This window comes from Falco punctatus, assembly GCF_963210335.1.
Source record: "Falco punctatus genome assembly, chromosome: 9".
In the NCBI taxonomy this organism is placed as follows: domain Eukaryota; kingdom Metazoa; phylum Chordata; class Aves; order Falconiformes; family Falconidae; genus Falco; species Falco punctatus.
The window spans coordinates 46,246,469-46,271,121 of record NC_137589.1 but is presented as its reverse complement, the minus strand read 5'-3'; the positions used below and the strand labels follow the sequence as shown (position 1 = coordinate 46,271,121).

The window sequence follows — 24,653 nt, the reverse complement described above, 5'->3', positions numbered from 1 at the left end:
CAAGCCGAGAGCTGGGTGTCACCGCCAGCCATCAGCATCTCATTTCCTCCCCCAGTGTCACCCTTCACATGGAGTTTGTCCTCTGCTGGAAGTGGCTTCATCCATCCCACTGACCACTTGCCTTCCTCTTCGCTTACAGGAGCAAAACCCTCTGTTGCATCAAGCCGAAGTCTTTTTAATCACTTATCTGATGACTGGAGCTACGCAAAGAGCTTCACGCCTAAAATGCGCCTTGTTGAACTCTGCTCCTTATTTCTTGCCATCCCCAGTCTTTGCACACAACCTGCCAGCAGCAGGGGCTTGCATGTACTTGTTGGGAGAAGACCCTCTTTACAGCTAACCGCTTTCCACTTCCCAAAGCCTCCGTTCCTGCAGACCCCCTGCCGCACAAGGAAATTTAAAATAAGTCCAGAGAATTTTATTTTCATCTTGGTGGGTGGGAGAGGGAGGGTGATGTATTTTTCTCCCCTTTCTGGTTTTAATTAGGATCAAACATTTTAGTTTGATGAAATTTCATGGGAGTCCCGAGCCCACTCGGTCTTTCAAGTCTCAGCTTGGGAGGAAGGCAGCGTGTAGCTCCCTTGGCTTCAACCACCCAGCGCACATCTCTGAGCACCTCACTCATCACAGATGAAGCCAGGCCATTTTTCAGCCGATCGGCAGCTGGTGGAACATTTTGGACCACATTCAGCAACACGTCCCTTGGGGCTTTTTAAATCCTATTTAGAAATTGAATTATCAGAGACTATTACTCAGAATCGGTTAACAGCTTTCAAGTTGCCGGGACCTAAATCTAAGTGTAATACCTGTCACTGGCAAGATGTAGGACTTCTCCGACCCTGTGCCGGAGCCCGCGCGGGGACAGTTCCCACTCACCTGCTCTGAGCAAGATGACCTGGTCATCCAGGGGCAGCTCGGAGAAGTGGGGGATCCTCTTGGCCCACTCCACCAGGGTGAAGAGCTGTTTGTCTGCTGCCTGGCATATGTTCGTCACTGGGTCATTGGGCTGCCAAGAGAAGGAGATGGAAAGGCTTGGAGAGGGCAGAGCAAGGAGGAGAAGCTGGGAGGAGCAGCTGAAGGGGCTTGCTGCCTCCCTGCTGCAGGGAAGGACCCCAAAGTCAGGAGCACCCCAGACGCGGATGTTATCAGTCGCAGGGAAAGGAGGTGACTTGGCTTCTCCACCACATGGTTTTAAATAGTTTTTAGCCAGTTCCAAAACAGGAACCAGGAGTGCTGAGACCCAATATCCATCACACTGACTGATGAACCAAATGAGCTCCAGCCCAGGGAAGGGCGGGCTCCTGCGCCTGTGCAGCACGCACGCTCCCCGTGCCAGCATCTCCCAGCTCGATAAACCAGCACCAAAGGGGGCATTACAGAAAAAAGAAAAACCCTTTCCTTTGAAATATTATCCAGTAACAAAAACCATCTGTTCTCAAGGAGGACAGTCAGCCTAAACACACCAAATCCCTGTTTAAAGGAACTGCTAACAGCTCAAGTGGGCTTGTGATTAGGAACTGGAAGAGCCCGTCTAACCCTGGCGAAGACAGACCTTGCTAGTACGAGTGTGTATATAGAGTTCAGCTCTCTGGACAGGGATGTATGAGCCCCTCTACATATCCCGCCGTAATCCCTGCTGATATCTAGCAGCTTTGATTGTACAATTATTTTTCTTTCATGTCCTTAAAAGAGCAGTTTCCAAATCAGAGGAGGAGTGTTTACTTTACTCCTGTATGGCACGGGGAAGGGGTGTAAATTCAGACACAAATGCCAGCGGAACCCCTCTCTCCTGCGAGTTTCAGTTTCAGCAGGACAAGGCCATTCCTCATCACCAGCTGGCTGTGCTATGGCAAACCCCTCTCCCAGGCTGGGCAGATGAGGACCACACTGCTAAGTCTCACTCCTGCTCCCCAGAGCCATGCCCTGGACCCCTGCCCAGTCCCCTCCGCTGTCCCCTGGCAGCAAACACAAACTCTGCTCAGTGGCCAATGTCTCCTGTTCTCCAGGCTTAAAATAACCAGCATCTGGCAAGCTGAGGGGCACCCGCCTTCGAAGTATTTTCACCTGTTGCTTGCAGAGATGGATGGGAGTGGGCTCGTGTTCAGCGGCGCAGCTGAGGAGTGGGGAGCATCGCTACGGGGATTTTCCCTCCTTGCTCTGCCCATCTCCAGCCGCTCCCGGAGGGGTACAAGGGCAGAGAAGTCACTCCAAGGGAGACGGGGCTCTGCCCTGGGGAAAGAGATGTGGGCAGGGACTGGGCTTTTTCCCTGGGAGAAGGAGAGAAGATGGGGTTTCTCTCTGGACAACCTGAACTGGGCGTGAGGAGGAGCTTCGCAGGGTGAAGTGTCTCACTGAAAACACAGGGAACGTCAGCAACCCGAGGCATCTGCAGGAAGGGTCACCCATGGCCCAGGCTACAGGCACATCACCAAGTTCAAGTTTGCTCAACAAGCTGGAGCAGCCAGGTGGAGAACCCAGGGCTCCCAGCTCCCATGGGGGTGGGATGGGATGGATCCCTGCACGCCCCAGCGAGGGACATGACTTATAGGAAACTCCAAGCTCCAGCAGAACTGGCCCTATGAAGCAACAAGTGCCTGCACGGCCCCACAAAAAGGGTATTTTAGGAAAGTCAGATGTTGCCAAAGCTTTTATCAGGGCAGGCTGTCACTGTCCCTAGGACTCACCCTGATGCAGCAAGCCAGGCTCTGGGTCCCCCAGCCCAGGCTGTACCGCTGGAGCTCTGCAGGCAGCACAAGCTGTACCCAGCCTTCGGCGCTTCGTACAAAGCCTCAGCGAGGGGCCCAGCCTTTAATTACACCTCAGATGGCAGTTCCTGGAACCACCACAGCGCTTCCTGGCAGAACTTAAATCACCTTAGCTTGAGAGGCAGCTAAAAGTATCATCCCTGCAGGATGAAAGGGCCCTGCCTGTCTCCAGGAGGGGATCTGCAAAGTGATGCTAGAAACCCTCCCCGTGCATGGAAAGCAAATCCCCTCCTGCAGTAAATAGCAAGGGCACGGTGCCGGAGTGTGACAGAATGAAAGGACATGTGGGCACCTGATCCTTCTGGAAAACCAGAGCTTGGAGACATCTTCCAGAAGATGGTGACTTGAAACCAGACATTCAAAGGCCAATTAAGAGGTAATGGGGATAACACCTCTCAGTTACAGGCTTTGCCTTTCAGTGGCTGGGAGCCCATCCGAGGTGGTGCTTACGCTGCAGGTGCCCAGCTTTGTGGCTGCCCGGGACGTGGGGCAGAGGCAAACCCATCCTCGTGCCCGGTTGTACAGCCTGGGCACAGCAGTCTCCAGCTCCCAAGGAGTGGGGATCACAGGGGGTCTGGGGGTTCCTGGGACACACAACACAGTGCAGAGGAATCCTGCAGCCGTGCTCATTTACAGTTTGTGGGAACCTCGCAAAGGGTTTATCGCCTTTGGCACGGCCAGCAGCCAGACAACTGTCTCAATTAGCAGTTATTTGCAGCGGCTGAAGAGCTGTTATCAGGGGCTCACCAGTGCAATTACTTTAAGCAAGTGTTTTAGTGATGGTCGTCAAAACGCTGAGTCTTGGCACTCTCCTACCACCCAAGGCAGAAGGAGAGCAGATCTGCAAGGGCAGATCCGCCTGTCTTAGCTGCTTTCTGCCTGGCTCAGCATCCTTCCCCATCCTGTCTGCGCCACCCACAAGGATCGCAGCCCGCTGTACGCTCCCCATCACGGGCTTCAAACCGTGAATGTACCCCATCCTCTCTGGTGTCCATCAGATAGATTGACCAGGGGACAGAGATCCCCTCCCGGGTCCCATACCCAGCCTCAGAGCGCACACTTTGTCAGCAATGTGTTTAGATACCAGGGCTGCTGGAACAGCTCATGGGCTGCCGCCCCCCTGCCCTCCCCTTTTACCAGCTCTGATGACTGTGCTGAAGCCTCACAGTTGGGTCCCATCCTGTCCCAGGTGGAAAACCCAGTGCCAGTGCCAACCTGGCAAAGCAGAGGGACCTCCCTCAACTAGAGTTAGGACCTCTGCTCTCAGAGCAGCCAGGGGACCACGGCACAAGGTGACAGTCACTGACTGGAGAGCATCTGGGAGAGGAGGGTGTTAACTCAGTGGAAATGTCCTTGCAAGAGCTGGAGCCCTCCAGGTCACTGGCAGCTCAATGCAGATGAGCTAAGGTGTGCAGGGGCACAAATGGAAGGACCCAACATACCAGGCTAATAGGAAACAGCTTGTGTTTCACCCTGTGTCTATTAGGGACTGAATTTGTCTGCCTCTCCATCACAGGAGCTCTCTGGGGAGGGCCGGGAGGAGGGCAGCTCCTCGGTCTTCCGTCTTCCCTCACCTCATCCAGTGGCCTCGTCACTGCGAGCTGCTGATCTCATACATCTGCTAAACCCGCTACAAATGTCACCCCATCGACAGAAGCCGCTTGACAATAATAGGGCATTTCAACAAGCCTCCTGCTTCTATTTAGATGCAACACACATCCTTGTTCACAGTAATGCGTGTTGAATTATGCAGGAACCAGCTTTCAATTTGCTACAAGAGACTGAGGAGATGCAGTGCCAGACGAAGCCATTTATTTCAGCTTGCTCTCTGGGGTTTGTTTTCAAGTCAGCACAATGCTGGATACAACTCCCCTGAAGTATTTTTAATCCTGATAGCCGTCAGAGCCTCTACCAGCCCCTCGCTAACCACGAGCTGCCTCCTCCAAAAAAAAGCCCCTTGCAGCTTCACGGAGCTGGGACCCTACGGCTGGAGGGCAACGCTGTCTGCAGGTGCAACGGGGCTCTCAAATGCAGGTGAGCACCCTGGCCCTGTACCTGCTTCTGGAGAGTTTCAACGAGGATTTGGCTCTGTCTGTAGCAGGAAGCCTTAGGCACTGGAAAGCCTCACCTAGCAAGTCGGTCATAGCATCCTTACAGGTAAAGGCCAAAAAGAACATCCCATAGAGGCGTTCAAGACTTAAGACTCCAACAAGGACTGGCCTGACTCTGAGATCTCCTGTCAAGCCCTGCCAGATTAGGTATTTTTGGCTCAACCCTCCAAACCTCATATAAAGAAAGACATAAAGTATTATTGTAGCAGCAAATATATACTGCAGAGTCCTTCCACTTGCTAGAAATAGCTGCATTTCATCATCTCAGCCTCACAGACACCTAGCACAGAGCAATAGGAAACGCAGAGGGATATTTCAGTGTACAATCCTGCTCTCCGGGTTAGCCAGCCTGCACTGGTGCAGCCCCAGCTGTACCTCCGTGCCCCCCTGAAGGACTGCCAGGCAGCCAGGAGATGCTCCCCGCTCCAGCAGCCTCCCCAGCAGCAAGGCTGGCAATAGCTACCAGGGTACTGGGGTAATTTATTCCCTCCCCAGTCCTGATGACACCTTGCAGCGGCGGTGCCCCCTCCTGCTGACACAGCGTGCCATGGGACGTGCGTGCCTGCCAGAAGGCATCGCCGAAGGGCAATTGGGAAATTAAACGTGTGCAGCTGACCCCAGCCCCAAAAGCACACGCACAGTGGTGCACGGCAATTTATTTTTTTCCTCTCCCTCTCCATCTCTTTGCTTTGAGGCTTCCCAGTCCCTCGGCACCCCAGAGGTCTCCTGGTATAGCCAGGCGTAGGGGTAATTAGCCCCACTCCTGACCCTACCGCTCTATTAGTTGCCTCAACTGCAGCCCTACCTTTTAGAGGCATTCCTCTATTCCCAGTACTTCCGCGGGAATGGGTGCTGGCTACTGAGGAAAGGAAACGGCATCCTATGCTGCCTGGACTGGGCAGCAAGTACCTTCTCTGCCACAGGGCCCTTTATGAGGGCTTTGCATAGGGTCTATGCTAGAAACAGAATTTCAGAGGATAGGCTGGCTCCCACATCTGGAGGCAGCTGCTTTGCAGGGAGGCTTTCTCTAAGCAAGGCTATAACCTGCTGATAAGGGAATCTCTTAGGGAAGGGACCAAGACAGTTCCCCTCATTACAGCTCCTGGCTCTTCTCCTACTTCCCTGTCAGCTATCTCTTGTTTACACAAAGTCCTGTTAAAGCCCTGATGCTTCAAGCGGGCCCTGTTATAATGCAAGCTTCCAAAGGGGAAAGGAACTTGAAGGCAAACTTCTCAGCAAGCTTCCCCAGGTTTTCTCTTCTTAGAGCCGAGCAGCTGTATAATTTTTCATCTGAAAAGTCACACCCTGATTTTACAGCTCTTATCTCTTCGCACTTCAGCCACGCAGGTCTGTTTATTGGCTTGACTGGACTCTGAGCTCTTCAGAGCATGGAGCGTCTTCTTGCGTTTTAGAACTAAGGGCTGTTAACTGAAGTAAGTCTTCTCTGTAAGCCCTTCTAATCTGTGCCTTACAGCGTCTGTTCCTTCCCTATGGCTGTGAGGCAGCAAGCACCAATGCTGGTGGCTGTGCAGGGGCACGGGGTTTGCTTTCCTCGGGTTTTCATCTAAGCTCCCCCACGGCGCCTACAGCAGACCTAAGTTGCGTATCTGAGCTCTGTTTCTTTCCCGCTATGATAACCCCTCTCTGACCTAGGCTCACTGGTGTATTCGTGCCAGGGCAATCCTGGTGCCCCACCACCACCCCTTCTGTCCCGAGTGCCTGGGATGGGGTCGGGGCCAAGGGGAGTGCTGCCTTACCGAGCTCGGCGTCAAGCCCATATTTGCTTCAATGTATGTCTCTGTCTTTGGCTCCACAGCAAGTTCAGCTTCCAAGATCTTCTCCACAGGCATGTCCTCGTTGGCGCTACTTGTTGATTCCACCTCGTTCTCATTGCGGTCCTTCCCTCGCTGCCTCTCCTCCTGGACAGCTGGACGTGGACAGAGAAGGGACAGTGTCAGTCTAGGGCTCCCAGCCACGGTGTCACCGGCTGAGCTGGGACCCTGAAGCTCCATGGAGCTACAGGTGTTCCTTAGCCACAACAACCTAAAGCATCCTCAGACCTATAGGATCACACAGACATCTGATGTCTTGTTCTCCCACCTGACCTTTCCACCAGCATGGTCAGTGGGTCTCAGGCTTGGAGAGTCCGAGGGGGGGTGAGGTTTGGGGGAGCTGCTCCGTGTGTGCTCCCCCAGGAGCACGGCGAGGGAGGCTCCCGCTCCTTTGCTGGGAAACTCTCCTCTCTGCAGAGGGAGAGGTCTCAGAAACAAAAAGGTTGAAGGCAAATGATGAAAAGCCAAGGAAGCCACACGGCAAGTCACCGCGGGAGAGGAAAACAGACGGGCGAAGTGATGGCGTAAGAGAATCCTAAAGAAAAGAGAAATCAGCCAGTTTAAAGCCTAAGTCCAGAGTTCAGCTACGTTCTGAGCCTGTTAGTGCTGAACTTCTGTGGAGGTCACGTCATGCATCTAACTCCCTGGTCCAGCAGTGATGCCAATGGCCACCGCGAGGCTCCGTGGCAGGTCGGTGATACTGTGGGACAGGCGCTGGGAGCAGGGATCTGCTGGCAGGCACCCTATGCAAACCACCATCCTGTCTTTGTCTCTCAGCAGTTTCTAAACAGACAGGAGAGACCTGTCCCAAATCCTGTGTGGTAGGAGTAATCTAGCCAGAAGCATGTCACATGCTGATGAGTTAATGTCTGAGCAGTACATAGATGAAAAACACTTATTAGATGCTAATAGCATTATTATTAATGGTCTCCCTTTGAAACCGGCACACACACTTTCCCTAAACCTGGAAAGTAGCTTTATGCAGACAGTTACATCGGTAACCATCTCCTTCTCAATCATCACGTCACATACCCGAAATCACACGCTTTTCCACACACCGTTGTTTCCCACAGCGCATTTTAGCTCAAACGAGTTGAGAACAGCCCAAGCAACAGGAGTTCCCATCACTGGTCATGACAGACAAGTCCCTGAACTTATCCAGCTCTTTGTTGAGAACTGAATGAAGCATTCAGTAACGTAAAAGGCCTGCTATTTATTGACAATTATCCTAACGCTTTACCTCTCCACCGAATTTGAAGCTGGTTATGCGATGTTAAGAAAAAGCAGCAGGGGCACAGGTATTGTTCTAGGGAAATCAGAGCTGTCCGTAACACAATAAGGCTCTTTAGGCAATCAACGGGACCAGCTCTCCGCCAAGTGCAAGAATAAAACCTAGAATATAAACCTTACTTCTTAAAACCCAGGAAATTAAGACACATGCTCAAAGAGTCCTATATGGACATTGATCCCATTAACCCAGCTCCACCCCAGCACGCGAAAGCCTGGGGCCAGTTTCCACCGCTCGCCCTCCTCCCGCCGTGGCCGCCGGGGCAGCGCTGCTGTTTGCTGCACGTCAGCAGCGCTCAGGCTCCTTCCATGTGAAAGCTGTTACGCACAAAGCAAGAGGTTATTTTTTGCAAACTGCTCTTAAGTTTATGGGCTGCGGAGGCTCCCGAGGCCCATGCAACGTTTGCTGCTCGTCTGCCGGAGCCAGGTGGGCTGCCACTGTCGAAAGCTCAGATTTGTGTCGTGGCTTTTGTCCATCTGGCTCCTGTCTGGCAGGGATTCTTCACTTTTTCAGGCCAACATGAAATCCTCCTTAGATTTCTCCCCCCACCCCTACTCCTGCTTTCTCAATCATCAAAAGCCTAGAAATTTTTGCTTAATGCCAACCCTTCTTCAACAGCACAGATGCACCAAAAACTCCTTTGGGCACATTAGAAGAGATAAAACACCTACTAAATAACAGAAAAGCCTAAGAGAAAGGCAAACCCTCAACAAATGGGATTTTATAAAATGACTTAAATGCCAAAGACCTGATGCACACTCGCAGCAGATCTCAAGGATAAAGGTGCAAAGCGTGGTTCCTTGCTCCGAGATCGACCACCTCCACTGCTCCACCGGGAAGGAGTGTTAGTCCAAAACCCATCCTCTTGCTCAGCCACCAGTGACTTCGCTGGACACCAGGATTTGTGGGAAAGCCCTGCAGAGGTCTGGGGAGATAGTGGCTACTTAAAGCCTTATATCTGCAAATCTCAACCTCATCAAAACCAACAGCCACATTCTTGGGGGTAAAGAATCAGATACACTTGAAGGGTTATAGGAGAGCGAATCTTACAGGTCATCACGACAGCATTGGCTAGTGATTAGGCTGAATCTAGGGGATATAAACGATAGATGGAAGAGACAGATGGAAAGAGATTATACACGTAAGTAGTTATTTCTATTCATCTGTGCTTTGAGCTGCTACACCAGCAAGTTGGTGCTGCTGCTCGCTGCAGAGCCGGTCAGCGGACAGCTGACTCATCCCAGCCTGCTCAGCCCCACAAAAACCCTTGACACTCGCCCCTGCCCAGCTGGCCGCCGGCAGCAATGACACACCAGGCAGAGCAGATGGCGTATTCTCACCGAGTATGTCCAGGTCCAAAGATAAACCAAGCCCTTGCCAGGCAGAGCATTACCTGCTTTGCTACCCCTGTTTTCCAAGACCAGACAACCCTCTTCAAAGCCAGGACAAGGCTGGCATCACCCTATGAACCCCCCTGCAGCCTGGATGACCTCCATCCATCCCCTGTCCCTGGAAAGGAAAGCAGCAACCATTTCCCAACGCTGTGCTCAGGGACACTGTTATCCTCCCTTCCCCCTAAGAAGCTGCTTCGTGCGCAGGTCTTCGCCGAGGTGTGCATCTGCGAGATGAGGTGGCTGTACCGCATGAAGGTCAGTCGCTGCTTGCTCACAGGACCCGTGTTACCAGGTGTTTATGAACCTGACCTGTTCCTCACTTGGAAAAGATGCAGGACACCAGCCCAGCCCTGGCTGTTGGATGTAGGTTTCAGGGATGCCTGCGAGGCAGCGACTCCTCTAGATGCTGGCTCAGTTGTAGATGCTATGTTCCCTCCCTACGGGCAGTTCAAGGAATGAAGTGGGAACAGCTTCACTCTTCGGGTGAGCAACAGGTTCGCTCCTGCAACAGCTCTGTGCCTGCCCTTGGGGCACAGCTGCCAGTGCACACATGAACTCCCCTCCGATGGTCATCTTACTGTCACCTCGTTCTTCCAGGCGTGGCACTCCCAAAGTGATCCCAGTCCAGGATCCTGAGGTTGAATTCGTTTCAAATCTCCACTGTTTCAAGTCTCCACTTCCCCAGTTTCAGGTTCACCCTGAAGCATCACACAGCTCCAGGGGAGGCAAGCCCAACACGTTGTCCTGAAAGGCACAGGGATTTGCAGTCAGCATTTCTTGTATTCAGTGGGTTCCAAGAATTGGGCTTCCCTGCAGATGCGGCCACCCTTGCCAACCGTGCTTCAAAAGCTCGGCAGAACTGAGAGGGCATCCAAGCTGCAAGGAGCAAGCAAAAGCGTCTAAGAGCTGCCAGTCATACAGCTTCATAGCAGAGTCCTCCAGGTCTCTGATCTCCACTGGCATAAGCCCAGTGGTAGATGCTGGCAATTTACTGCCCTCGGTATCTCCCCAGACCTGCTGAGGAGCTGACCCGCTGGTGCTCCTTAGTAGAGACGCTGAGGGACACATCGCTGTTTCAGAAAAGCATGGGGACTGTGTTTCTTGAGATGTAGGAAGAAACAGCAGGTGGGGTTGGGGAAAGGAAAGAAGGAGCAAGCATTCGAGCAGATCAGCTTTACAAGTAAATAAAAAAATCATGCAATATGGGATGTTCGTGTGAAGGAAAATCTTCAGCAGTGAGGAGACCCCCTCACCATAAAGACCTACAACCTTATCTCCACTCCCCACTCCCACTGGGGACTAGTCCAATAAACCATAGCGGAGAGAACAAAAATACATTTTTCAAATGGATTGGGTCTGGAAGCTGGGTTTCTTTGTGGCTTTGTTTTTTTATTTATCTCCTAAAAAAAAAAAAGAGAAATACAAACGTGGTAGCTGCATGGCAGCTTGTCTGGTAAGATTGAAACGGGAATACCTTGTTCTTCTCGGCTTCCCAGAAGTCCTGTGCGCCGGGATGGATGGTGCTCCATCCCTGTAACACAGTAAAATTTAGAGACAAAGATCATTATTTCATTTGGGTTTTGTTGCTTCTACTGGATTTTTCTCTTCCTTTCATGTAAGCTGTAAATATGAAAAAACAGAGGGGTTCTGCAACTGGCTCCTCCAACCAAATTCTCCCTTGTGGCACAATGTATATTTAAGAAAAAATAAATATTCCCAGCTCTAGGGAGGCCACAGAATGCTTCTCCCTCCTGCCTCACATGCGATGCTTTGCAGGACTAGCAAGGACAGGACACAGAGTGGCAGTCCAGGGGACCCGTTTCTGCTGCTGGCTCACGTCTCCTGCCCACCATCGATGCCCCCTCTGCACCGTGCCCTTCTGCGCAGCGGGGTGGCTAAGCTTCTGCTCAAGAGGACCTTGGGAAGAGAAATAAACTACGGGGCGCTGTGATAACAAGGCACTTGACGGCATGACCTGCAAGGACCTTTCCAAACCTCAGCTGGGCTGTCTTGCTCTCACTACAATAAGATGGTGATAATGAAGAAAAGGGCTGGAGAACGCCTCCCCGCTGCTGTGGGCTGAGCTGCCGCTCACCAGGCGGAGGGAAGGGCTGGCGAGGACTCTGCAAGGCCAGCGCGACCCTCCTGTCTCCCATCGCACTCAATCACTGCCTCAGCAAACGGGCTTGTCTGGACAAGCAACCAGGCTTCTCTCGGATGGATGCGGGGAAGCCATCGAGAGGAGCCCATGTCCTTGTCCTTCCACCTCACCGCTCAGGCTGTTGGACGAGATTCACTCTTAGGACTGTGCTGTTCCCAGTGATGCTACTTTTTCTGGTCATGAGCGTGGCACTGCGTTTGATCGATGGTGTGGGTCTATTCATCTTAAATGCAGGAGGTGAGCCAGGCACATTGCTTGCTGCAACCCAGAAATCAGTCTCCTGCGAGGCAAAGCAGTCCCAAGCTGTCATTACACCAGCCCTGTCTGCCACGCCGTGTTTCCAGGGATGAGCTTCCCCGCTCTCTCCTCGTGTTGATAGCTTGATGGCTGTGCCAATGCTTTTATTTTTCTTCAAGGAGACTCGTACGGTTGACAAGTTTTCTAGTCTGATTTCCTTAACATAAGGGAAGCATTTAAACCTTGCAATCAACTTGAGGAGAAAAAAAGATGTTGCAGTCAAAGAGCTCCGAGAGGCAGCCCCACCTCCTCCAGCTATGTCTCAGCCGAGCCAAGGACAGAAGCCTGTGTTTTCCATGGCACCTGACGAAGAGGCTCTCGTGTTATCCTGCTTGATTTGGCCTGTACTTGCCTGAGGCCGTTGCTGTCATTTTTCATCTTGAGCTTCTCCAGCCCATCTGCACTTCCCGAGGCCATCGTACAGGAAGATACGGAGCCCCATGTGTCAAGATCACTTCTCAGTGACCTCTCTTTAAGAACCAAAATGTCTCATCCCATGGATTGCAGATGAACCTCTGCTGCCTGGGTCCAACCAGCTGATGTGCAAAAATGTCAGATCCATCCTCTGCCAGTGTGTGCACCAACACTGCACACCTTGCCTTTGCTCGTGGTGAAATAAGCAGGTATGAGTCCACTGCGAAGTGAGCAACCGACCTAGCTCCGGCGCCCAAACCAACCGGTGCAGGAGGCCACCATGGAGTCATAAGCTTTCCAGCTGCTGGAGAACAAGGTGCTCACTGAGGTGCTGGGGAGGACTTGGAGGACGCTGCTGAGACGCCGCTGCAGCATCCCCAGCTCCTGCCGCTTCACCGCAAGCCTCGTGATGCACGTCACCAAGTCCCTTTGGTGCTCTTTGAGCCACGTGAACAGCCCAGAATCCCAGTCCTCTGGTAACATTCTTTCCTTTTTAAGCCTTGGGCTCTGGAGAGAAACCTGCTGCTGCGATCGGCAGACTAACTAGATTTAAAAAAAGGAAAGAAAAAAAAAATATTTCAAGTGCATGCTCTGTTTTTAAAGCCTGGTCATAGATGCAACGCGGGCACTGATGGCTGGGTCCCCCACGCCGCGGCACGGGCACTGCCACGCTCAGTGGGCACCGTGCTTTTGTGCCGGAGGAATGTTAACGAGGGGTGGGAAAGGCACAAAGGGGACAGGATTTGCCACGGAGGCAGAGGCGTTTGTGAGAGCCACCATGGGTTAGAGCATCGCAGGCTTGTTTGTTTGCTGGGAGAGACATGGAGGCTACGGCGGCTCCTAATTACCACTTACCCAGCGTTCATACAGATGAGCGCTTGTTTCTGAGACAAAATCCATCCTTCCAGGAACAATAGCGTGGATGACTGGCTGAGGTTTGTTTCTTTTCATGGGGGAGGAGGGGGGAAGGATAATTTGCTCCCACCAAAAATGGACTGAATGGGGTTTTCTCTGGAGGACAGATCCAGCGCCTGGAGTTCCTGGGTATGGGCGCCGCCACCGATGCCCAGCCTGGTTCTCCGGCAGTGTGAAAGGCATGGGCGAACAGAAGATTCACTTTTTAGCCTTGGCTTTCCCATTCTTAGCATGCTCCGATCATCCCTTTTGCTCCTTGCCATTCCCCAGGACACACAGGGATCCACAAAGCAAATGGGTGATGATGCTTTCCAGACCGCCCCAACCTGGATGCGTTCTGGGGACATGCCCCTGCATCGCCAGGGCACACCGTCTTCCCGGAGCACCCGGAGGCTCTGGTGGCCTCCAAGACCCAAACCTGCTCAGTCTCCTCGGAGCCTACAAGTGGGTGGCTGCCTTATTTATGAAGTGCTGGGTGGAGGGTTATTGGGGATTTCCGTTTCACCAGCGGTGGAATTTATTAGGCTTTGCTGCCTTTTTATGAAGCTATCTTCAGCATCTTGAAGCGCTTATGCCTGAGGTACCTGTTTATATCAAAAATGCCACGATAGCTGAGGAAACTAATTCAGAATGTTTCCTCTGCTTTGCTTTTGTGTATCTCCTTTTTTTTTTTTTTCCCCAAAGTTGCAGCTTTCTACTACTATAAACAAGCTCAAAAGCTGAGATACAAGGAATAAACAGTGGTAGTTTCTCCAACATTTTCAAGTGAACACTGCATTTTTATAAGACGGGCAAAATACTGCTGTGATGCTAAAAAAATCTGACTTCGGAGTATTAAAATGTGGACTGAAACCTTTGTACGCCATCAGTCCGTATGAGGAATGGCTCTGGAAAACAACCGCAAAAATCGCTAGCTCACTTCACTCTCAAAAGCCAGATGCTGCAAAGTGTAAGCAAACAGCAACATTGCTCAAGCAGTGAGAAAATCAGAAACCAAACCCTTTTTCTCAACCTAACAGTATCCTTAAAAACAACAAACAAACCCACCATCATTTAACCAGCTGGTTTAAAGAGCAGCACTTTAAAAGGATGTAAGAAACAAGCTCATTAAGCCAAAAGACATTTTCCATTCCAAAATTATTACTAAAAATAACTGTGCTCTTGAACTCGGCCTTTACTTTACTTTACTAGGGTATGGCTACTTTCCTGGTTTCATGTTCACTCAGACAGTGGGTTGGAGACCTGAATTCGTGGTCATTCTCCCCAGACTCCTGTTGGTCCCAAGAGATGCTCTGAGAGCCGAGATGGCTCCAGCTCTGGGGGTGTAGGTGGGATGCACATGGCAGGGAGATCAGGCACAGCTCGGTGACTGCTGTGCTAGTGCAGGAGCTGAGCTCTGAGTCACTCTGGGTTAAAACAAGGGGAAACTTCAGTCCCTCTCGACCAAGTGATGTCTCTGAGCAGCTCCCCAGGGACACGTGGAGGTCTCCAAGCTGCAGACTTGAGTCGCTCCCTGCGATGCTGCAAGTCAGATCCCTCAGCAGTGCAGGCAAGAGCGGGAAAACCAACCCACAGACACAGGGGAAGAGGAAGAACTATTTCAGGCTGTGAAGTTTAACCAAGCCTTGACGTTAAGAGATCAGGCACGCAACTGGACAGAAGATGTCCTGAATCCTCAAAGCATGGCCCTGGACCGTGTCAGGGCAGCTGACAGAAGCAAGCTGCAGCCACGCCGTACCCTGGCCACAGCCGTTACGGCATCTGCACCTGGATTTAGGAATGATCTTGGGAGTCATTTATACAGCCCAAGCTGCAGCCGCTGGGGGAGGACAGCCTTCTGGCCTCCAGATGGACTACAGGCTTCCCGGCAGAGATGCTCAACATCCATTTTACCTAGCTGGCACCAAACGCTGCCGTCAGTGCCCCACAGCATGCTCGGGCTGCACCCTCCAACTCAGCAAGTGGAAGCCCAGTTACCAAACTGGGCAGCCCAGCAGGTCCTGCGGAGACAGTCTGGCTCACGTGAGGAGCCGCTCGCATCCGGAGGCAGCGCTGGGGGAAGGAGAGACGGGAGATGGAGCGGGGCCGGGCTGTGCCGGTTCCCAACGTCTGCTCCTTGTGAGCCGTCCAAGGGCAGCCGGCAGGAGCATGAGAAAGGGCTCCGCGCTGGTATTTCCTGCTCGCTGTGCGATCCGGCGGCGTCGCCAGCAATGGTGGGGCCGGGACCTCGTCACACGAGAGAGCGGCGCGCTGCAACGCCAGGCCACAGAGTCTGTACTCTCCGATGACCCCCTTCACCTCTGAAATTACCCCCAGCCAACAGCACTGCACGCACGACGGCTTCATCCCAAGACCCTCCAGTGTTTATTCCCACCTCTTCACAAGACCTCCGCCTCCCTAACTCACAGGCAATTTCCACTTTTTCCCTTTAAAATGTAAGGCTGCTGATATACGGACACCTTAGACCCTAATGAGTAACAGATCAAGCAGAGAAGAGTTTTGCTTCTGGATGCAAACAGCCACCCCCACAATAATAATCCCTGCATTCGTCAAGGTCCCTGATGGTAATCTTAATTTTGTTGACTATCCGGTATTTAGTGGGAGACAGAGTACAAAAACCAAAGCCTCGCACAGCTGGCAGTAATTCACAGGGGAAAAATGTTCCCAGTTGCTTATTTATTATATTATAGCTGCAGTACCTCAGAGTCCGTGAGGCTCACTCACCGGGAACAGTGTCAGGATCTATCTTAAATGCTTGTAGCAGGGAGCAGCAAAAAGAGATGCACGCCCCAGAAGGAATCCTCTGTTTCCACAGGCTTTCACCCCTTTAAGCCAAGTCTCACGGCCCTTCCAGCAGCACCCCACGGCCACCCTCTGCCTCTCGCCGCCCCGGTACCCTGCCTCGCCTGCCCTGGCCAGGCTCCTTCCTGGAGCACACGCTCGAAGTCCATCCCTCCGGCTCTGCTCTTGGCACGTTCACCTGGAGATGCCCAAGGTGTCAGGATCAAACCCCTCCAGAGCTCCACCAGCTGCCCACGAGGTCCTGTTGATTTTACTCCTTTAAGCCAATTCCTTAGCTAGGTAAAAGAGCCTTTCCTTTTACCCTTCTAGCACAGGGTTTGGGGGATGAATGTGGCCCTCACCCCTCTTCTTCTCAGCTTCGCTCTGCAGGTCGCAGCACTGCTCAGCACCATGCAGGATGCCTTTAACAGTTACTCTCTCACCAGTTAGTATTTCGTTTAGAGAGGTTTACTGTATTTCCATGACATACAAATACCTTTGGGCTACAGGAGAGAGACTTCTTTAGCAGGAATCTGCCATGCCTTTATGTAGCTATAAATTAGGTCTCCAGAGCAAGATATTTTTTAGGGAACTGAAGCCCATTACCCCAGCTCTGCTACTTGAAAGATGCAACACTAGGCATTTACACTAGAGGAGAAAAAGCCAGCTATGTTGTGAGTAGTTAGGCAATAGTAATTAGCAGTGCAGGATTTAGCCCAAAACTGTTCCCCAAGACAGAGGTGATGGGAGGGCAGTGGGACTGGTATGGCAGTTCGCTCCTGGCTGGCAAACTGGATGGGCAGCAGCAGCGAGCTGGGATGGATGCGATGGGAAGGAGACCTTTTTCTGACAAATCTATCACACATGAAACTCAAGAGCTGCTCAAAACCAAAGCTCAGCAAGATCCAGCTTCCCACTTTCAGGCCTAGGGCAACATGAGGACATCCCCAAACCTGCCATGAGACACTGTGAATTTTTAGGTTTATAACAAGAAAGCACTTGGGGACTGGGGGAGTCACTCCAGCTTTCCCTACATGGGGACTATACCGCAAACATCTACTGATGGCCAACGTGCTGGCTTTCTGCCCTTCTCCAAAGCTTTCCTCATGCAGCGCCAGCATCAGAAGATCAGCCAGCATCGCCTGAGTGCACTTCTAGAGTTACAAAGATCCCATCTGTCACACTTTTAAATAATTGGCTGATCCGTTATGAATTCATTTGGTATTCATTGTGATAATGTTAATTAAGATGAATTAATAGAGTCCTCATACCGTACGCGCTCCCTGGGGAATTCCACCACCATTTAGAAATTAATTAATGGCCCTATAATTTTAGCGGTGCTGCCCGTGCAATCACCGTTAACGGTAGGCACGGTGCAGGTACCCGATGGCAGGGTGTCAGGGCAGGCTATGGCGTTAAAGCATTGCTGCTGGTGTTCCCTTCCCTACAGAGGCTGTCTGAGATGTTTTAGGGGTCTGGGAGGAAAACGGGTCTCCAGCCACCAGCACGAGGCAATGCCGGTGTAATGGGATGCTCCGCATCACCGACACCTGCATTGCTCCCCTGAGAAGCAAGCGCTGCTGCTGAACACACAGGAGACTTCTTGGCTTCTTTTTAGTCACCGGAGTCTCCCCCAGCAGGAGATCAGACTTCCCTCCTCCTGCCGCACATCTCCCGCTGGATCCAGTACGCTCCACGGCTCTGCCCATCTGCAAAGCAGCCAGGGCAATGCCAGCCCCTCACACACCGCACCACTCTTCTTTAGAGGCATTTTCTGAATGTCTCAGTCTCTCCATTTAAGCCTAGAGGTCTGGTAGGACGGACAGCTTCATTTTTGAGCACCAAAGGGTTCAGCTTCATTTTTGAGCACCAGAGGGTTCAGCCCTGCAGGGCCAAGGGGATCCTGCTGCAATTCCCCCACACCTCGAGCAGAGACAGCTTTGACATTTTTGAAGCGTCTGCGCGTCGTGGGTCCTTAGGTAACCCGTAAATTGAGCGTGGCAGGGTCTGCTCAACACTCGGTGCTGCCCTACTTAATCAATGCTCCAGACAAGACTAAGTGCTCTTCAAAGAGACCGGGCTGGAGCGCTGCTCACGCAACCAGAGCCACTCAGCAGAGGGACAGGTTTATCGGTCAGGCAGGGAGGTGAGCGTGGCTCTTAAGATGTAAGGAGAGAAGGCAGCAGAGAACTGAGCAGCACCACGGGGTCATTTTCACGTCATGTCTGGTAAAAGCCTGTTCTGCCAGCAGCTTAAAACAGATGCAGCTAGCATTTCAAAAAAGCATTTACAAGAGACACTGCCAGGGAGGTTTTAGAGCCTACATTTAAATTCTAGTAAGGGAAAAGATATCTTTCAGAAGACTGAATTTCTTTCTTCTTCCCAGTGAGGAAAAATCCAGTATTGCTACTGCTAGGGCACACTACTTAGAGCAGCCAGTGCTCAGCACTGGTGCCCGAGCAGCAGACTTAGACAAGAAGGATGATAACTCACTGAATTTCCCTGCCCCTCCTGAGCAAGCCGTACACTACAAACAGCACGCAGCTGGGATGCACACAGGAGCCTCTCACCTCCCCAGCAGCACACTGATTAGTAACCAGTAAATTAAACGTCATCTTTATCTTGCCAGCGTCCCCTAATCAGCTCCACTTCTCCAGGATGCGACATCCTGTGCTGCGCAGAGAAAGAAGGGCCAGGCCAGGTGGCAGCATTTGTCACCTGAAATGCACTCAGCCCCGACAGCTTTCGCACCTCTGTTTGATGGGGCTCTGCAGGGAAAGGGAAGAGCTCGCAGTATTTGTTATCGCTGCTCCCGACACGTGGCTGCCGGTGCAAAACAGGGAGTACAAATTCCAGGGCAGCAAACGACCTTGGGAGCACCACCTGCTTTCATTGCCCACCCATCCCACCACCCCCCGCTCCCCAGTGCTGTGCTCAGTGCCTCTGGGCGCTGGCTCATTTACTAATGTGCAACCGTCCATCATCTGGGTACCACTCTGGGACTCAGTGCTGGTTTTGAGCCCATTAGAGGCTCTGGCTGTGGCGCAAAAGCAAAATACCAAAGAGACACGTGCATTTTTGGCACCTCGGCACAGGCAGCCCTCGGCAAGGCTCACGCTGGCTCTGGTGCACATGGTGCTGCCACGGTGCCAACCATGACCCTGCTGGAGCGTCCTCATGAAGGAAAAGTACCGGCAGCACCCGTGGGTGCTCGGGCGGGCCAGGCTCCCTCTGCCTTACCTTCTCGCTTCATCCCCATCGCAAGACACTTCTGATAGCGGCAGTACTGGCAGCGGTTGCGCTGGCGCTTGTCGATCAAGCAGTCCTTGTTGTCGCGGCAGGTGTAGGTGAGGTCTTTCCGCACCGTGCGCTTGAAGAAGCCTTTGCAGCCCTCGCAGCTGTAAACCCCGTAATGTTTACCTGTGGGGGGGATGCAACCCGGATTAAAAGGACCCACCGAGTGTCCCAGGTGCCCCCACTTCCCTGCTTTGCTCTCCCTCACCACAAAGACCAGCAGGTCTTCCCAGGGTCTCTCCCGGCTGTGTCTGGGGGAAGCAGAGGATTCTTGGAGCTGTGAGCAGGAGCTAAAGCACAGTGGCTTCGCCTTGACTTGACTTCCATAAAATGAGAATGCCCTCCGTGGGCTACAACCTGGTTTATATCCAGGAAAAGCCCTTGCCATTCTTTAGCCATACATCAGGGGCAAGGCAGTGCAGCAGTGAAACAGGGGGGCTCCCCTGTCCCCGCTGCGACCCATCGGACTCCTCACACCAGGCACACAACCCAGCCTGCTCTGCACCACGCACCCACCCTCCTCTTGCAGCTCCGGAGCCTGACAGGCGCAGGAGATGTCCCCAGCGTCCTCACAAACTAGTCAACCAGAGCACTTCTGGAGCAGAAAGCTTTTAAAACAGCATGAGAATAAAGGGAATTAGCACTTCTTTATCTCCCAGTGGAGAGACACCATGTGAAGCACATCTTTTTATCTGGCACTAAGTGACAATACCACTGTGGATCAAAGGATGAGTAGGGAGAGGGATGCTCACTAACGCCTTGTTTTCAGACGGGCTGTGCAGCTCAGGGCTCCGGATATAACACCACTGCTGAGCACAGACCTGGGGTCTCCCAGCTCGGCTCAGAGCCTGCCCCAAACCAGACGGGCTGGGGACACTGGTCCTTCAGGGACTTTTCATCCCCTCCTCTGAGGGCACGGGGGCTCCTCTCCTGATGGAGAGTCCCCACCTGCGCCCGCTGTGCTGCAGGAAGCCAGGCAAACCCTCGCCACCAGCCTTACCTGAAGATCTGTCCCCACAGATGGCACATATGTGCTTGGTGAAGGAGGCCATCGTTCCTGAGGGATGTGCTGGCACTTTGAGGACTCCGTTGAGCCCCAGGGGTGGCTTAATGTCTTCTGTGCTGCTGACCGAGTTCATGGGCGAGTTGAGCTGCCAAGACAGACGCACAGTGCTCAGCGGGGAACTGGGGCACACTGGTGCGGGGCCGAGCCAGCTTTGCAGCAGGGCTTGCCTGTGCACTCAGACATGGGGCAGGAGGGCCAGGCAGAGGACAGGCTTCCAATGGGGACAAGTACTGCTTAGAACACCCACCCACAAAGCTGAACCAAGAGGAGGATTTGGGCACATGAGTCCAGAGACCAAAGGCACAAGCGCTCATCCGCTGCCCTGGCGTAAAAGCCGGTGCGGCTCTGAGCTGGCAGCAGGATTATTTGCAGTGATGGTTTGTGGGAGAGCTGCTGGCTGGGAGCGAGTGCTTACATGGATGATGAAGGCCAGGACACTCGTGCCTTAGCTCTGCAATTTATAGATACCCTTTCAGCATTATGTCTCCAAAGGAAAGCTTCACAGCAAAGAAACAGATCCCAGACGCAATGGGGCCTGGCTTTCTCGAGCTGGCTTGGGTGGGATGCTTCCCTGCAGCCTCCAGCCTTGCGGCAGCCTCTCCACACACCTCTCCTTCCCTCCCCGCTGCACTCAGGCCCCAGCAGTTGGTGGAGAAAGCGAGAACTGGGTGGAAGCTGGGTGCTGGTATGGCCCCGTCGCGCTGGTATTGAGCAAAGGATTCCCAGGCTGATTCCCACATTGCTCTGTGCAGCAGGGCAGGGCTGTTATCCCCCTGCGTCCAAAGGGAAACTGAGGCACGAAGATGTAAGACCGACCCATCTTGATAAAGGCAACAAGCTCACAGCAACCCTGCCCGGCCCAGGGCAGGTTCAAGGAGGTCTGGGGGCGGAGGGGGTGCCAGGCTGGGGGGTGCCAGGCTGGCTCAGCTCCAATGCAGCCCCAGCCAGGATGGCTGCGGCTGTCCTGCTGGGGACCAGCCTGCCAGGGACTGTCACACAGCCTCCGTCCCTGCCAGCTTCTAATTTCAGGTTGGATACACAGGATTTGTGCTCCTGTTTGTTGCGTTTCTCTACCCTAATAGAGATACTCAGCAATTGCACTTGTCACAAATTAATTCAGGGAAGTCCCAGGGCTTGTGATCTGTCAATTAGAGCAGAGCAGCCGTTCCTCTGGCTTTAAAGTCTCCAGGCTTGTGGGGAATATTTGGCAGGCAGATGACTAATAACCACAGAACACAGCAAGGTAAACCCACCCTAGAGAAATGCGATGGATCTGCTTCCCTCTCCTGCCCTGTCTCTGCCAGCTGATGAATCAAAAGCAGCCGGGACCTGGTGCCACCAAGGGATATGCTCCTGGGCTTTAGCTGCTGTTCGGTTACGCTGCGACAGGGCAGAGAGGCGAGGGGCGAGCGGGAGCCCAGGCACAGAGCCTCCCTCTGTGCTACCCTGCGAGCGGGGGCTGCTGGCACTGCTGCAGCACATCCTCCATGGGTCACCGGCTCCAGCAATTCCTCCCAGCGCCCCTTCCTGGGAAAGGGAGCCGTTTCCCAGGTGCAGCTGGTGGCTATGGCTCCTGTCGTGCTGCATCGCTGGCCGCTGCCACACCGGAGCGAGGGCAGAGGCCATCAGCTGCCTGCTGAAGATAAGCCTTTTGCTACCACTTCCCCCAGCTCCAGCAGCCCACAGAGTCACCCCCCCCACTCCATCCCGAGAGCATCTGGGGGAGACGATGGGCAGAGCAAGACGGGGCAAGCGCTGCGCCCTGCCCTGGCCCCAGCCCAGGAGGGTGGGGGGTCCCACCGCCCTCCCCAGCCCCGTGCATCAGCAGGATGCCCCGCTCGCAGCTGAGTCAGCCCTGGGCTGGTGTGGGGGAAGTCTTCGTTTCCTCTTGCACCACCAGCCCGAAACCTCAGCAGAAGCACCACGTGCACCCTGGGGTTCCCACACCACCCCGGCGCCTGCCCCGTGCCTTCCCCTCCCCGCTGGCAGCCGTCGAGCGAAACCAGCAGCACATGCAGGCAGGGAGGAGGCAGAAGGGGAGGCAGCGGCCCCCTGCCTTGGCACAGCACTTCTGCTCCGGAGCACACAGCTCTGCTCAGCAAGCGAGCAGGGACGAGGAACCGCTGCTCTGCTTCCCCAGCGATGCCCAGACTCCCTGGCTCCTCTCCCTTCCCCGCTCAGTTCATTGCACCAAGGACCAGCTCCCATCCCTACTGGCAAGCAGAGCTTTATTCCTCCTCCCACCCAACATAAACCCCCCTTCTCCAGTCCCCCAGGCACCCTTACAAAGAGCATTGTGCCAAAGCAGAGAGCGGCTCTGGAAAAGCCTAATCCTGCGTCTGATCTCTCCCCACTCGCCCCCGGGCGCCCCGAGCTGCTGCCAGCAATGCCTGGGGTGGCTGCGCCCTTGCAAACCGCCTGGGAAGTCCCTCCCTTTCAGCTCTTACTGAACCCAGATTTTTTAGGTAAGAGGGTTTAAATATATGTTAAATCCCAGTAAGCAGCAGAGCTGCTGGGTCTAGTCTCCTGGTCTGCCTGGGACCTTGCTCACCACTGCAAACTACCCCTGCTTTCAGCTGGCTCCTGCCCTGCTGGGCACCAGCATCCCCTCCCCGAGGGGGCCTGGGCGCTCCCTGGGTGCTGGGATCCCATGGCAGGACACCCTGCCTCGTGCCCTAATTTTGGGGCTGCGTTTGGAGATCATGGGGGTCCTGGGAAATGCACAGTGCGGGAGGGAGGGCACTGGGAGCGCTCTGAGCATCCTCCAGTGCTGGCACCAAGGGCTGCTGGCTCCCCACCTCCCCTGGACCAAACGGGAGGGATAGCATCCTGGCTTTCGGGAGCCTGCTGGCTCCTTCTCATCCCAGTGCTGGCAGGAGCTGGGGTGGAGGGGACCCACACCACAGGACCCACCGCACCTCGCACGCCCTGTGCCCTTCTGCTCTGCTGGCCTTCCGGAGGCAACGAGGCATGGCCTGATGGCAAGTGGCATCTGCCATCTGATTCAAACCACCTTCCATCAGTGCCATCCCCGCCCAGCGATGGGGGCCGCACGCCTCATTACCCCCAGCGCTTTGCCAACCGGTGCAGTGGCGCAGGGGGCTGCGCTCCCCTCTGAGCATCCACCCTGCCGCCTGCCTGCACCCTCCTCCTCCTCCTCCCGCACTCCTCCACGGGCCCAGGTAGGCGTCTCTGCCCGCTGCAGGGACAGGGACCTAATGCACCCAGACAGGGAACAGATGGCAAGAGCCATTAGGCTGAAGACCTCCTAACTGTCACCTCTAGGAAAACCACTTAAGACAAGTCCCTGAACAGAGGATGGGGACTTGCACCGTGCTGAGGGCTGGAGCCACCGCGCTGCTAGCTCATTCCCCAGCACCATCTGACCATGCTCTCAATTCCCCTTTCTGCCCTGTGGCTCTGCTTTATTTCGGTTCCCCCAGCTCACTGGTCCCCAAAGCAAACCGCACCTTATAATTGACGCTGGAGGTGCATCACCCCTTCCCCCTTTTCTCCCCAGCTCGTGGCTAACCCCTGTGTTGCTTCACATCCCCCCTTCCAGCTCCTTCCCCACCATTCTGGTGTTCTTGCTGCTAATTTTGCTTCGGCCACCCGTTCACAGGCACCATTACAGTTCCCCTTCCCTTGGCCACAGAATGGGATGCGGCGTGTCCACCCCACTCACCTCCCACAGCAGGGAGCGGGACCCAGCGGGATCCAGCCACACCGGGCTGCAGGGTGCAGGTCCCCCCACATCTGTGGGGGTCACAGGCCAGATCCTGCATGGCAGAAGCCCATCAAAAGGCAAATAAAGCTGCCGCCTCTCCGGCCGGCATGGGGATGCTGCGTCCTGGGGAAGCTGCCTGGGGGTCCCCAGGGATGGGACTCAGTGGCACGGCCCTCCCCAGCCCCGGGTAGAAAGACCTGTTATCTCTGGAAATAAATCAGGCCAATATTTAAAAATAAAGGTGCCGGCAGGTGCTTGACTCCCAGAGAGGGCTTGGAATAAATAAACCCGCAGCAAGTGGCAGGTGGTGGCCAATTCCTTAATCTGCCCTTTTACTAAACATATACCGAGCGAGCAGCCAGCAACAGGTGGCAGGGGCTGGCCAACGCGCCCCGATCTTGCTATTTTTAAAAAGAGCTTATCTCTCTGTAGTTGGAGGTTTTTTACATAATCTTCAGCCAGCAAATGCTAGTCCTTCCCCTGCAGGGAGAAAGGGGCAGCGGGCAGGGGACCCCTCGGCCCGTGCCATGGGGACCACGCGCTGGCCCCGGAGGGGACATGCCGATTCCCAGGGAGGGGATGGGACTGCTCAGGGGAGAAGCACAGGG

At 53.9% G+C, this 24,653-nt stretch overlaps 1 protein-coding gene across 8 annotated transcripts in view; it reads right to left on the bottom strand.

The window, feature by feature from the left end:
* The window catches only part of RXRA (retinoid X receptor alpha), a 119,226-nt gene that overhangs the window by 15,962 nt on the left and 78,611 nt on the right, over positions 1-24,653 (bottom strand). For all 8 annotated transcript variants that reach the window (XM_080400846.1, XM_080400845.1, XM_080400849.1 and 5 more), the window contains 4 exons: positions 20,253-20,403; positions 19,199-19,378; positions 6,634-6,803; positions 877-1,006 (listed from right to left, as the gene is read on the bottom strand). In XM_080400846.1, the coding sequence (XP_080256972.1) occupies positions 877-1,006; positions 6,634-6,803; positions 19,199-19,378; positions 20,253-20,403 (631 nt within the window). The remainder of the gene's footprint in view (positions 1-876; positions 1,007-6,633; positions 6,804-19,198; positions 19,379-20,252; positions 20,404-24,653) is intronic.